At 46.0% G+C, this 15664-nt stretch overlaps 1 protein-coding gene across 1 annotated transcript; it reads right to left on the bottom strand.

The window, feature by feature from the left end:
• Positions 1-110: 110 nt before the first annotated feature.
• Positions 111-2283, bottom strand: LOC308314603 (protein transport protein Sec16A-like; the record flags this gene model as incomplete). The annotated part of the gene is made up of 2 exons (XM_080762233.1): positions 111-191; positions 700-2283. 2 exons carry the CDS (start codon positions 2281-2283, stop codon positions 111-113), a joined length of 1665 nt encoding a protein of 554 aa, XP_080618359.1.
• Positions 2284-15664: the final 13381 nt, after the last annotated feature.

The raw sequence follows: 15664 nt of genomic DNA, 5'->3' as shown, positions 1-15664 counted from the left end.
ACTGCTAGGAGAGGAAGGTGGTCCAGGATGTTCTGAAGGAGTTGGTTGGATGAGCTGTGAAAGCACTGGCCCCCGAAGCCCAAGAAGGTAAGCAGAAGTAGAGTGATTCCCTACTGCAGGCCATTGTGCTGGAGGGGGAAACTGTCCAGGAGAAGGTGGTCCTCCACTGACTTGAACCGGAGGAACATCAGCTGGAAGCTGATGGGTGTTTAAAGGTAATGGGGTGCATGCAGTTTCAGAAGTGGCCGTGGGCTGGCTAACGTTAGGGGATTCCCCTTCAAGTCTAACTACTCCCTGTTGAGCATCTTTGGTGACCTGCATGTCAAATTCAGGTGCATTACTAGCCTGTGATGACCCTTGCAGATAGGACAAATGGACAGAGGCCTGGTTTTGGTTCTGTGATTTGTGTGTTGAGAAAGCAAGTACTTCATAATTTAATGGTTGACTATGAGTCAAGATGGGAGTAGTTACAGGAGAAGCCTGTGAATTGATGGAAAGGGCAGAATGGCTACCCATTGACTGGACCTTAGACAAAGGCTGAGACGGAAAATATGTTATTTCTGATTTAACAACTGTGTTTTCTTGAACCAGGTTGATTGTGCTCTGACTAGAGGCAGATGAATTGCAGCTCAATGGTTCAGGGATAAATAAGAGTGGTCTCACAGGTGAAGTGGTCTCCCAAAGCATGTTTAGACTAACTGGTTGAACAAAGCTGCTGGGGGGAATTGTGCTGTAATTGGACACTGGCTGAGCAATTGTAAAAGGTTGGTGAAGTGACTCTGATCCCAGTAGAGATACATAGCCACGGTTGCCTTGAGAGTCGGAAATTTCCCCTTCACTCACCTTTGGCGGGTCTTTTAGGTTCGCTGAGTGGTGCTGGTATGTTGATTGGGCTCTCTGTTGGGAGTGGAGGTCCCGAAAGCCATCCTCTTGTGTTTGGATGACCTCAACAGTAAGCTCTTGAATGGGGTCAGGAACATTGTGAGCAGCTGGGGCTAGAAGGATGCTAACTCCTAAGGTAGATGGGTCATTCTGAGCCCAATGTGTAATGTGAGGGTTCTCACAGGGATGATCCGATCCATAAGCATGGGATGAAGGTCGGGAGTGGTAATGAACAACAGGTGGTGTCAGCTGAGGCTCCCCACCTCCATCTGCATCAGGTATGGGTTGTCCTGGACCATGGATGATTTCTAGGTTATCAGAGGGCTGCTGCTGCTCCAGGTTGTCAGGAATAGAATCTGCATCTGCTACCATTCTTGCCTCATCTTCAACAGCATGTGAACATATAGGTTCAAAAGAAGTGTTAGCAGGCGCCTGAATAATACCAGTTGGCTTGGGAGGACTTAATGTTGGTGGCTGGCTATGGTATATCTGTTCCTGGTAACTCGGACGAGGGGCCACATCACTCCCAGCTGATGAAGTGCCTATCGGATCATATCCCCCAGCAAAAGAAAGGTTTGGATCCTCAGAAAGATGGTGCCGTTGTTGAGGGCCAGTTCCACTCCCTTGGCTCACATTGCTACAGCTTGAAGACACATTGGTAGATCTCATTGGTCTTGGGATATACTCCAGGTTAGGCCCTGCCTCATATCGGTGTACTACATGCGCTGAGGCAGCCGTAGGGCTACCGTGTGGTAAGCAAGGAAACACTCCCTGGTTGGGCACACGCTCTCCATTTTCAACATGCTCAAACTGGGTCTCAAGGGCCTTCTGGCTGTTTCCTGACACAAAATTACCATTGTTGATGTAAGGTGTGGGTGGATTACCTATCAAAGGAGTGTCTGTGTGGCCACTGTGGGCCTGTGGACATGGTTGAGGGTGGCTGTGAACCTGAGAGGATCCCTGAATACCATTTACAGCTTTGCGTCCCTCTCCAACCAATGTTTCCTTATTTTGTACATCATCATCTTTGAAGAACATGGTGAGAGTACCAGACGACTCCTGTGAACATGGGGCTGTGGTTGGCACAGGACCGGTAGTAGATACATCGCACATCCCAGCTACATCAGGCTGGCCATGACAAGAGTCTGTGCCAGACCCCATTTGATGGTGGCCTGGGTCCTGTGGGGGTTGGCTGAACCAGGAGTCCTCAGGGGCTGAATTCTGATCCTGAAAGTGGGAACTATGCTGCTGCGGTGGATTTTGATCTGAGCTTTGAAAGCTGGCCGACCTTTCGGGTTTCTGAGCATGGAAAGTGTCTTGTGGACGGGCGGGGAGCGTTGAGTGGTGGGGAGTCACTAGTAGGCCAGAAATAGGTCTGAACTGATGTAGGGCAGCATCCATGGTGTGGTATTGTGTACACAGAGTTGAACAACTCCGGCTGTAAAATAATATGGCAGCATAGCGCTGGCCTGTTATCAGAGAACTTAAAGACTAGTAATGTCAGTCATCCATGGCGTCTATGATGTCAGTCATCTCCATATTTGGGCAGTGCAGTACCCAATAGTGTGAGAAGGTGATTGGTTCAGTGTATTTGCGAATGCAGTGAGCACTTACTATGAGACCTAGCAGATCATGTCTGTGTGTGTGTGTGTGTGTGTCTGTCTGTCCGTGTGTCTGTCCCGCTATCCAAATATGGAGTGTGTTGCATCAGCAATGACTCAGCTCCATATATGGGCACAAAAGGGGCCAGGTCCACTCAGCTCCATATATGGGCACAAAAGGGTGTGTGTGTCTGTCCCGAGTGATTTGTCATTTATTCTAATTGTTATTGCAATTTACGATCTGCGTTCGCTTCCCGCGTTCGCGCGTCTTACTCGTTATACTTGAAGGACCTATACACACACATGCAGAGATTTGTGGCATTTATAGATAGTCAGATACTAGAGCGGTGCTAGTTGGGCACTGGCCTACTTGGAGCGATGCAAGTTGGAAATGCATGCCCCACCCATTATGTCTGTGTCCCTTTTATGCCCATATATGGAGTTCTTTGTCAGGATGCCCAAATATGGAGTCTATGCAGTTGTCAGAACAATCATTCTGATGTCAGAACAGGCCAGCTCCATATATGGAAATATATTAGGGGTGATCGGGTCCAGAGTCCGGGCAGAGGCTTTTGTGCTGGTTCTGGACAACCGGCTATCTGACGGACTCGACACCGGGCACTGCACTCCCTGTGGGGGGTGTGGAACACGTGTGTCGAATTTGAAGTCGGTGGGGCAAATGGTTCTCGAGTTATGTGGATTACAGACGTACACACTTACGTACGTAGGCACAGAGACTTGGTGCTTTTATAGATATTACAGCGGTGCCCATTGGGCACTGGCCTACTTGGAATGATGCAAGTTGGAAATGGATGCCCCACCCCGTTATTACTTGCGCAAGCAGAGCGCGCAAGTCCTGTGGCTGTCAAGGGCACAGAGGCCTTTTGTGGTGGTTCTGGACAACCATGGGTCCGACCAACTCGACACCGGGCACTGCACTCCCTCTGGGGGTGTGGAATGTGTGTGTCGAATTTGTTATGTGCATTACAGCTGTACAGACAGACAGACGGACAGACGGACGGACGGACGACCAGACCAGACCAGACCAGACCAGACCAGACCAGACACCAGACCAGACAAGACAGTCTTCAGGCCAGGGATCAATGTGTATCAAACATCCTCCATATCACCATCCTTTCCTTTATAACTGCCTTCATAACGGATCAATAGGTTTCGGAGTGCGGTCAAGAGTCAACTCGGAGAAGAAGAATAGTCTGTGTCTTTCCATTACATCCTTGCGTTTTCAATAATATAGCAGATGGTCCCAGTGGGAAGGGAGACTATAGCTGTGCTTTAGCTGGAAATGTTTGACAAGTGCTATGACCACTACGTCCATCACAACACAACAGTGTCGAGGGCATTGTTCTGACTATATCTCTGATAAATAAATACAAATCACATTCGTGTAACGTGAGGGGCGCTCTTATCATCGTACATTGTCAATGGGAAATGTGTGACCACGGTACGGGTTATCTTGATTCATCTTCATTCACCTAACCTACAATATATACCCCTATTTCACACCAGTGCGTCCTCTCTGATCTGATCTCTGATCAGCCAATCGTGTGACTTGGGTGTCTAGAGGACGCATGCACTCACTGTGCTACTGATCTTCAGCCAGAGCCAGCCACACCTCCACATTCTGGCAGCCAGGACCAGGTCACAGCAGCAGTAACCTTAACTGGTTTCAACATGCTAATTTGATCATTTTCTTCTACAAAAGGTAAGACTTAAATGTTAGTTTTGTGTGTGTTTTACACAGAAATATGCTGTCCAATAAATGTTCATAGATGAAATGACAAGAAATGTAGCCAATATTATGAAATATACTTTTTATGTTATGTCTCAGTTAGCACAGCCTGTTATTTTTTTCCCCATAACAGCCATAATTGGAATTGACAGAACAGACAGTTTCATGCTCAATGTGTGTCAGTGTACTGAATGTCAGTCTTGTATGTCAATTAAACCCCTGGTACTCCAATTAAATCTTATATCCTTCTTTTACAATGGATGCTGATATTGTGAAAGGTCCTTGTTACAGCTACAGTAATAATGAAAGTACATTCCATGATAGCGGTTTTATTCATTGAATTCTGTGCCAGTGTCAGCATCACTCTACACTCAACCTCTGAAAAAAAGATAATAATTAAATTCCTCTGCATGTAACTTGACAAATAACGTGCTTGTGTATTGTAACAGACTAACAGGAGATGGAGAGCCAGTGCTGGCGTGACAGCCAGTCTGAAGAAGACAGTGACACAGAGGAGTGTCTTTATGGAATCCAAGTAAATAAATATAATAATTCTCTTTTGACTCATTGCAATGTACAAGAATGCTTAAATGGATAATTCACGTTTACCCCTCTATCACACGGAATGTGATATGTGTCCATATCACTACCCCCAAAGAATAGTTCCATGTGATAGAGGGGTCAAAGTTGAACGAAAGTATTGCTAATATTTTAGAAATAGGTCAACAATACAAATCACATTAACACAAAACCAGAGCATAACTCCCACCACGGGACTCGGGCAATCAATTAATACAGTTGCAACCATTATATTAATGGCAAGTATTTCATACAACTTAAGTTAAAAAATGTGAACTATCCCTTTAAGTAAGAAAGTAATTATTAATTGAGAACATGTTGAACTCCTGGCACTCCTTAATTGTTTGCATTTCCATTTAAATAGATGCTAGTATGTTATCCAGATATATGCTGTTTGCTTGTTCACATGTCATTAATTTAGACAGAAGCTATAGACTTCTATCTTAGTTAGTTTATAGCAAGCATTTCATTGTGTTCTTGGCACTCTATTTACATGACCTGATTATCCTAGGCCTTACTATATGTCATGGAATTACAGTAGGTTTGTGAGGAAGCAAAGCCAGAGGTAAGTAGGTAACATATGGCGAATGCTATCTGGCTGATCCTGTGGTAGCGCCTTAAAGTCCGCACAAAGTATTAATTCTCCTTTCTCACAATATAGAGAATTTCCACCAAAAGCCTATATGCAGCACATCTCTCTTTCCTGGCAATAATGTGAAAAATGCCATTCTTGGTGATTGTTTTGTTGTAGAAGTTTAGATGTAAACATTTAATAATACCCCTTTATAAAAGAGTATCTCCTCTAAATCATTTCCTCTGAGATTATCTCATCTGTCGTGCTGTTTGTCTCACTCTGTTACTGTCCCATTTGTTGAACTGATAGGCTCAAGTCTTGAGGCTGTGTTGGGGGCTGGGCTCTGGGAGTCAGACTGGGGTTTCCATACATGAACAGGTCATGTAAGTCTTGTCTCCTTTACTCGAGTAAAATCCTCATACTTCCAAACTCTGAATTCTTGTGTTGCCTAGCTCATTATTATAATGTATTTCTGAGCATGTGTCCTACAGACTGCCTTAACAGTTTCACGCCATTTGTGAGAGAGGCTTTGAGATTGAACTGCTCTCTGGTGTCGAGCTGTTGAGAGCAGAAGGTGAACAGTGAACACGTGTATGTATTTGCCGCTCCAGGGGAGCTGTACTAGTGACCTGCGTCGTCACGCCCAGCTGGACAGAGACATAGCAGCAGCCAGGACACTGTACTCAGACACTGCAGTGGCTGTCAGGTACAAAAACACTCACCTGCAGTCCTTTCACACTGAAGGGACACGTTGTGCATTTTGTCATCTTGTCCCCACACGTCTCATATTTGCCATCGACAACGAAAGGAGAAATTAGGTCAAATGTCCACCAAATATGACGTAGATGTGTGGCAACTGGCAACAGGCTTTCTGATTGGCCGGTATGAGATGATGCATGATGATGTACGATGATAAGAGCGCCCCTCACTTCACACAGGTGTGATTTTTAAATATTACGGATCATTAATTAGGCATATCTCTGCTTCTTTTCTCCACCTCATTGATGTTTTCTCTCACTCCTCTTTCACTGCTGCAGGGAGTACAGGATGATCGATGACATGGACGTTGACATGCATATTAGCGTCAACTTCTTGGATGTAAGCTAACTTAACACATATTTCAGTCCAAACAGTAACTGAACAATCAATTGAATTACTCAATCAATTCTATACTAGAAACTGTCCCTTTTTTTGGTAGATATACATGTGTAATTTGGCTACTGTACTGTGCTGTTAGTGTTTTCATCGTACGTGTCTTGTTGTGTATTGTCACAGAGATTTTTTGAAAATATTTGAAAATGTTCAGCTATAATGATATGCCAAAAATAGAGATGCAGAGGTACACAAACGCACGCACGCACGCACGCACGCACGCACGCACGCACGCACGCACGCACGCACGCACGCACGCACGCACGCACGCACGCACGCACACACACACACACACACAAACACACACCATGCAACTGCAATGAAGAGATCCTTGATTTACAGGTAGTGGACTTGCTAGTGGCCATGTGCAGAGCTGCCCTTCAGTCTTCGCGCAAGACCGTCATATTTGAACCGTACCCCTGCGTGGTCAATCCATGCGACCCAAAGACACTGGCCTTCAGCCCCAGGGTAATCACACTGGCCTAATCTGCATTCTTGCCACTTCACTTCATTGCAAATGTCTCATGCAATGTGGAGTTATTTTTTTATATTTCTTTTCAATCTTTATCTTGTCACAGAGAGCTTCGATAGGCTGCAGGATTTATTGGACAGCGTCATGTTGGTCCAGAAGACGTCACAGGTCATGATCTGACTTCATTATTCACAGTCTCTCACATCATGAATTCTGGTGGAAATAATCAGAAAGGGAATATGAACCCTTTTCCAGGGTTCATATTCAGAAATAAAGAAACAGGTGGACATGGCAGATCCTCTTGCACACGCTTTGTTACAATGGTAAGCTCTCCATGGGGCTACAGTATACACATACTGTATCAAACCTTTATGCCATTTATAGGTGTTATGTTGACTACCTTCTGAGTTGACTACAAGTATCTGCCTGTGCAAGTGTTAATAGTATCAACTGATATGGCATTTATATTTGATTTCACTTCCAACCTCTCACGTCATTTCTCTGTGTACGATAAGCAGCTGGAGTTCATGCACACTCCCCACCAGTATCTGCTCATCAGCAGCCCCCTGCTAAAGAGGCTCGATTCCAAACTGCCAGAAAACTTCATGGCAGCATCTTTGCGTTCCAGTGAGTCAAATTCTTGTTTGTGACACATATTGTATACAGTATGTATGTATAATCTTAACCTTACCTGTGTTATGATCTGACTGTGAACTGTGTAAGTTACCCTTATTTTGTAGTGTGTCTTAGTAGTTTCCGGTTTTGCCTAGTTGTTGCCTGTCTTGTCTCGCCTCTTTCCCTGTTACACACCTGTCTCCATTCTGTCGTTAGCCTGAATTGCCTGATTACACTCAGCCTGTAGTCTATAAGTACTGGACTCATTCTGCTCTCTCACTGCCAGATCAAAGTTGATGTTACTTTGTGTTCCTGCCTGTTTTTGTCCTGCTGTTTCCCTCGTCATGTAAGCTGTTATGTTTTTTGCTCTAATAAATACTGGACTTTACCTGCCTGCCTGCTTGTTCTGCATCTGGGTCCACAACCTGACACACATCGTGACAGTTTGATCTGGCCAACATGGACCCAACAGAACTCCAGGACATTGATGCTGACCTACTAGCTATCAAGAGCTATGTGGACTCAGCTGTTAAGAACACCTCCTGTATTAAACAGCAGGAGACTGCGCTCAGGATGGCTCTTAAGGAGGTTTTTTGTTTCATGAAGAAGAGACCAGATCTCGCAAGATTGGTGGATGGAACGGCCAGACAGTTAACTTCCATATTAGCATCCTTGCTATCCAGCAACCATCTTCGACCTGTTGGCCCCGAGCCGGCCACTCCTGTTTCCACTGATTCCCAGCTTTCTAGCCTTCAGTTGGCTTGTGACCAGCCTTCTCCAGTGGTACGGCTGGGGTTCGTGAGAATGGAACCTGCCTGTCTTGGGTCTTCAAGGAGGAGGAGTGGTCGCCGTCGCTTCCGCCAGTGCAATTGGCTGCCCAGTGTACAGGCACCCAGCGACGCCGAGACGCGGCCACCGCCGCCCAGCAACGCCGAGGCGCGGCCACCGCCGCCCAGCAACGCCGAGACGCGGCCAGCGCCGCCCAGCGAAGCCAAGACGTGGCCTCCGCCACCGAGCGACGCCGAGACGCGGCCAACGCCGCCTCAGAGCGACACCATGGCACTGCCGACGCAGCACAGTGCTACTAAGGCCCCGCCGCTGCAGCTCGCCTCTGAGGCCCCGCTGCTGCAGCTCGCCTCCTCCGAAGCCCCGTCACGTCCATCTGCAGTCCCGCCTGCAGCCCCGTCACGTCATTCTGCAGTCCCGCCTGCAGCCCCGTCACGTCCATCTGCAGTCCCGCCTGCAGCCCCGTCACGTCATTCTGCAGTCCCGCCTGCAGCCCCGTCACGTCCATCTGCAGTCCCGCCTGCAGCCCCGTCACGTCATTCTGCAGTCCCGCCTGCAGCCCCGTCACGTCCCTCTGCAGTCCCGCCTGCAGCCCCGTCACGTCCATCTGCAGTCCCGCCTGCAGCCCCGTCACGTCCATCTGCAGTCCCGCCTGCAGCCCCGTCACGTCCATCTGCAGTCCCGCCTGCAGCCCCGTCACGTCCATCTGCAGTCCCGCCTGCAGCCCCGTCACGTCCATCTGCAGTCTTGCCTGCAGCCCCGACACGTCCATCTGCAGTCCCGCCTGCAGCCCCGTCACGTTCATCTGCAGTCCCGCCTGCAGCCCCGTCATGTCCTTCTGCACTCCCGCCCGCAGCGGTGCGACCCCGTCAAGGGCCTGCACTACGGCAGCGGGACCCCGGGGGTGTTTTTCAGCTCCCTGACCCACAATCTGTTCCTAACCCTCTTGTTAACCCAGTGCCTAGCCCTGTCTTTGGTGTTCCTCCATTTGTCAGTTCCCCTGTTACTAGGGTTGCTAGCTCTCACTTTGCCCAGTCTGCTAGCCCTAGTTACCCTGCCCTGCCTAGTTTCTTGTCTTTATGTCTGCCTGTCTGTGTGTCTGCTAGTCTGTCTGCTAGTTTTTTTGTTTGTCAGACTACCCCCCGGTCCTCTAGCCTTCTGTCTGACTTTTCTACCTATTTGACTTTTTGTCAAATTACTTGTTTGTCTGCCTGTCTACCTATATGTCAGGTCACTTGTCAGTTCCTTGGTTTGTCTTCCTTTTTGTCTGTCTGTCTGTCTATCTGTCTGTCAGCCTGTCTGACTGCGTGTCTGCCTGCATGTTTGTCTGTGTGTCTCCCTATCGGTTAGAATTTAGTTCCCCAGAGAGTCCAGTTCATTCCTTAACACTGTTAGTGTACCTTTTTGTCTTGCCCTGCCCCAAGTCTATCAGCAAGTGTTGACTTGTGTTGTCTTGCCCATGCAGTTTTTTTGTCCTACCATGCCTATAAGGCCAGTCCAGTGTTTTTTTTTTTTTTTTTCTCCTACATGTTTTGAGCTTGTAGATCTGTTATTTAGCTGTTTTTGCCCTGCCTGCCCTATGTTTGTTTTGTGCCTGTGTCCCTCCGTTCCAACCCCCCTCCACCCACCCTGCTTGGTATTTTGATGTTTTGTTTTGGGATGTTTGGTACCCATCCCTTGGGGGGAGGTACTGTTATGATCTGACTGTGAACTGTGTAAGTTACCCTTATTTTGTAGTGTGTCTTAGTAGTTTCCGGTTTTGCCTAGTTGTTGCCTGTCTTGTCTCGCCTCTTTCCCTGTTACACACCTGTCTCCATTCTGTCGTTAGCCTGAATTGCCTGATTACACTCAGCCTGTAGTCTATAAGTACTGGACTCATTCTGCTCTCTCACTGCCAGATCAAAGTTGATGTTACTTTGTGTTCCTGCCTGTTTTTGTCCTGCTGTTTCCCTCGTCATGTAAGCTGTTATGTTTTTTGCTCTAATAAATACTGGACTTTACCTGCCTGCCTGCTTGTTCTGCATCTGGGTCCACAACCTGACACACATCGTGACAACCTGTCCCCTACACTCCACACATATTCAAATAATGCAATCCCTATTTTATAACGTTATAACATTATCCATGTTAATAGTTATGGCTGCATTTTGGAACCATATTTTACTGAATTGTAAACTGTAAACTTGTTGTATGACAGATTTACAAATTAATAATAATAATAATAATACATTTTATTTATAACGCACTTTATATTTGAAACAAATCTCAAAGTGCTACAGATAAAAAAGTAAAATAAAAATAAGACTAAAACAGTTAAAAACAGGGCAGCTTAAGAGTCCGACTGGGCAAATGCCTTACTAAAAAGGAAAGTCTTTAGTCCCTTTTTAAAAACGTCCACGGACTGTGGTGCTCTCAGGTGGTCGGGGAGGGCGTTCCACAGCCGAGGGGCAGCTGAGCAGAAGGCCCGGTCCCCCATGGTGCGGAGTTTGGTTCTTGGTTGTTTGAGAGTGTTAGATGTACCGGAGCGGAGGGAGCGGGTGGAGGCTGGGGGTTCAAGGAGTTCCTTTAAGTAGGGGGGGGCGTTGCTGTGGATGCATTGGTGGGTGAGGAGGCAGACCTTGTATTCTATCCTGGAGGAGACGGGAAGCCAGTGAAGGGAGTGGAGTATGGGTGTGATGTGGTCATATTTTCGCACTCTCACCAGGATCCTAGCAGCACTGTTTTGAATGTACTGGAGCCTCTGGATGCTCTTGCTAGGGATCCCGGTGAGAAGTGCATTGCAGTAGTCGAGCTTTGAGGAGACAAAGGCGTGGACAAGTTTTTCAGCATCAGGGAGGGTGAGTGTGGGGCGGAGTCTGGCGATGTTTCGGAGGTGGAAGAAGGAGGTTTTGCAGAGGTGTTTGATATGGGGGTCGAAGGTCAGGTGGGGGTCCATTTTTACACCCAGGTTGGTGACTACAGGTGAGAGGGGGATGTCTTGGCTGGAGAAGGTGATGCTGGTTATTGGGGAGGATTTGACCTGGTGTGGGGTGCCGATGATAATGGCCTCTGTCTTGGAGCTGTTGAGTTGTAGGAAATTGTCGGTCATCCACGCCTTTATCTCCTCAAGGCAGGTGGTTAAAGTGGATGATGGTGAAGATGGTGACGACAGGGGGGCAGAGGGGAGTGGGATAGTCCTGAGGTAGAGTTGAGTGTCATCAGCGTAGCAATGGTAGGATATGCCATGCTGGCTGATGACACGACCAAGGGGGAGCATATAGAGGGTGAAAAGGGTGGGGCCAAGGACGGAACCTTGGGGCACGCCACAGGTGACAGGGTGTGACCGTGAGTGGGCACCGCCCAGGGAGACACGCTCAGTTCTGTCAGTGAGGTAGGAGGTGAACCAGTTGAGTGCAGTGTCGGTGAGTCCTATGGTGGAGTGGAGACGATTGAGGAGGATGGTGTGGTCGACTGTGTCAAAAGCTGCGGATAAGTCCAGGAGGATGAGGAGGGAGGGGCAACCATTGTCAGCTGCCATCAGGAGATCATTTGTGACTCTGACCAGTGCTGTTTCTGTGCTGTGGGCTGTGCGGAATCCTGACTGAAATTTCTCGAAGAGGTTATTGTGTTTGAGGTGTTGTTGGAGTTGAGCGGCAACCACTTTTTCCAGTACCTTGGAGAGGAAGGGCAGGTTGGAGATGGGCCTGTAGTTGGAGAGTATGTCCGGGTCAAGGGTGGGTTTTTTCAGGAGAGGTGTGATGATGGCTGTCTTTAGGGAAGGTGGAACATGGCCGGCTTGGAGGGAGAGGTTGATGGCTGTAGTAATGAGGGGGCTTATGGCAGTTATATGGGTTTTTAACAGAGCTGTGGGGAATGGGTCGAGGGCGCACGTGGAGGGTTTCATCTTGTTGATGATGGCCTCGACCTGATGGTGTGATGTGCTGGCCAAGCAGTGGAGAGGCTGGAGGATCCCTGGCTGTAGGGAGGTGGTCGGGGGAGGGGGGGAGGGGCTATGTGGGGTAGTGGTCAAGGCAGGTGGAGTGGATGAGTGAGATAGGGCGGAGCGGATGTTATTGACCTTTGACCTAAATGAATCGAGGATGTTGTTGCACTGGTCCTCTGTGGTGTCACTGTGGGTGGGTGATTGAGGTTTAAGGAGGTTATTTATGGTGGAGAAAAGTTGCTTGGAGTTACCGGAATTGTTATTGATGATATTTGATTAAACATCACAATGTCGTGCCACAAACCGCACTGCTTAATTGCACTTCCATGGCTTTGTCTCATGAAATGTGTTATTCATTCATATCATTAACAGTTATAACTTCAAAGGATCTTCAAAAACATGGGAACATATGGATTTGCCCGATATCTGACCACGTGTGTACGCGGTTCTTCTTTGTGTAAGTACACAAACAATAATATCCGCCACTTCCATCAGCGGATAGGAGACACCAGTGTCAACACTCAGGACTCCAGGATAGAGAGGGAGATTATGCGAGTTATTGCAACGAGGCCTTGCTGAGAAAATATGTATGGACAGACACACATTCACATGAACACTGACGCGGCCAGACACATGCCAGCATGCACGTATGCAATGCATCTTCTTGTCATATCTCCTGGTATGCACGCACACGCACGAATGCACGCGCGCACACACACACACACACACACACACACACACACACACACACACACACACACACACACACACACACACACACACACACTTGTGATATTTGTTCATGACTCATGTTGTGATTTACATTTTGCATGATTACCAATTCAAACGATCATGCAAACACTGGCCAGAGAGGCTGTTCATTATGCTCATCTCTCTCTCTCTCTCTCTGGCATGCCTTTACTGTACATCCTTGTCATGCAATTTCTATAATTAGGCCAATCAATCACAAGAGGCAACTCTCAAGCTATACTGTCACTCATTTGACAGTCATGAAAATGCTGCTTCTGTCTTAGCTTTCGTATGCTATCTTGTTTTGTAATGTGCATGTGGTTTACTCTGTAACATTGTCTAGTCACAGTTAACAACCTTTCATACAGTATGTGTAGGATTTATACAAAGTCAGGCTTTTCGATGCTTTTCTAATTTGGAAGTAGTAACTATAGCTCTAGGCTTTAATTGTGGTCTAAGATCCACCATGGATATAAACATTGTCGGGTCAATACAGTCGGCCCAAAAGGTAGATCGTGATCTACCAGTAGATCACAAAGGCTGTGCAGGTATATCACAAATATAAGGTGACTTGATTAACTGTTTTACACAAATGTCAGTAGCATTACAAAAAACCCCTACCAAAACGTACCTCTATTTCCCATACCAAGTGTGCTTGTCTCATGTCTTACTGTACATGTAACTATTCCAAAGCCCCTCGGGTACAAACAAATTTCAGCAATGGGATCAACATTTTTTTTTCTGTGTAGATCTCATTGAGCTGGTAATTTTGAAAGTGGCTCTCAAGTAAAAAAAAGTGTGGGCACCCCTGGTCTAGGCTATATCTCTGTGAGCAGGTTCTACTTCCAAATCAGGGGGATAAGTGCCCCAGTAGCTCAGGGTGTTGTGTGTCAGCCACATATCTCAACCTCCCTGGTTTGGTTTCAGGGTTCTCATTCCGCTCTCTTTATCTCTATCATTTCTGACAAAAATGAGAATTGCCAAAAATGTTTTATAGTTGTGCATTTTCTTAATAAAGATTTATATGGTATCTAATGTTATTGCTGGTCAGTAATGAAAGTCTGTCAGGAAAACATGAACATGAACTGGAGCATGTTATTATTATGATTAACTGCATTATATGTTGACCTTGACCTTTGAACCATGGATTCCAGGCCAGCTCATGTTATCTGTGTGCTTAGCTATATAAGACGATAGCGGTGACCAATAGGAATCCTCTATATGAGCAGTGTCAGTCCTACCACAAATTCTCCAGAACAAAAAACAAAACATAGGCCTATCGTGTCAACAAGCAGTCATTATTTTTTTGTAACCAACGTTTTATTTTTGGAGGAGGGGATGATATTGTGATGTATCTGGTATTTCGATTGGGCCTTAATTTTGACTCAAAGACTTTCAGCTTTCAGGAAGAAATCAAAAATACACAGGGAAGACATATTTCAATATTCTACGTAACCACGCCTGCCACACCTGGGGGTCTATTAGTATCTATCTAGTAATGTTAACTCCATAGACACATACAAACAAGAAAAATCACAGCACTACATCTTTAAAACCCTTTTCAAGGGAAGGGACATTATGGACAAACAGTTCACACAAAGTCCCACAATAAGTGTATCTTTTCAGTAGATACAGTACATGCTTTCGAGAAGAGAGAACTACCGTGGCCCAGATCTTGGCCCTAAGGAGAATCATCGAGGAGCTGTCTTGTGCTTTATCGACTTCAAATTTGATTGTCCGTCACTGGTCATTAATGTACTCATGTACTCCTATAGTTTGCCTTCTAGCAACAACCCAGGCCGCTTCTTAACCCGGTCACCAGACCCCCGGGTAATTCGTACAGACATTAAAGGGAAGGAAAAAGGAGTCATTCTTTTCTGTATATGTGTCTAAAATGAATTTGGTAACATGCAGTTGTAATGTAACAGTTATATATATATATATATATATATATATATATATATATATATATATATATATATATATATATATATAAAATGTTCACTTCCTGTTGATTTTGCCATTTTTATTAGGAAGAAAAAACCCGGACTGAATCTGTGCATCCGGATTCAGATCTTCAAATAGTTTAATCAGCAGGAAGCTGAAGAAAAATGGACCAAAGAAAAAACTGTTCTGGGTTTAATGATGTTCTATAATATCATCATCTGAATAAACTGTGTTCATTTATGTACTAAAAGACTGACTTTGAGAGCTGTTTCAGCATATAATGTAAGTCAACGAGGAGCATATTTTGCATTATCAATTTCTAATCAATGGAACAATTATATTTTTGATTTCTTGTCCACCTTTGGAGTTACATCATTGGCAAGGTAACTAACTCAAGCCTAAAATAAAGTGGTCTTGCCCTTTAATTAATAATTAAAGAGTGAGTGAAACTTCACCATTGTACACAAGGGGGTGGCAGAGAGCTGTCATCTGTCACCTATTTAGTCCATGAGCCTGAGCCCCAAAATTGGTATACATGAAGTTTTCTGAAATTGTACATTTAAATATGCAAATTAGGCATTATATAGGAAAAATATTTTATTTTATTTTATTTTACATTTTTCTGCCTGTAGCA

This window comes from Protomyctophum bolini, assembly GCF_963924005.1.
Source record: "Protomyctophum bolini genome assembly, chromosome: 4".
Taxonomy (NCBI): domain Eukaryota; kingdom Metazoa; phylum Chordata; class Actinopteri; order Myctophiformes; family Myctophidae; genus Protomyctophum; species Protomyctophum bolini.
Note: the sequence above shows the minus strand (reverse complement) of the source record. Positions and strands in the feature narration are given on the sequence as shown.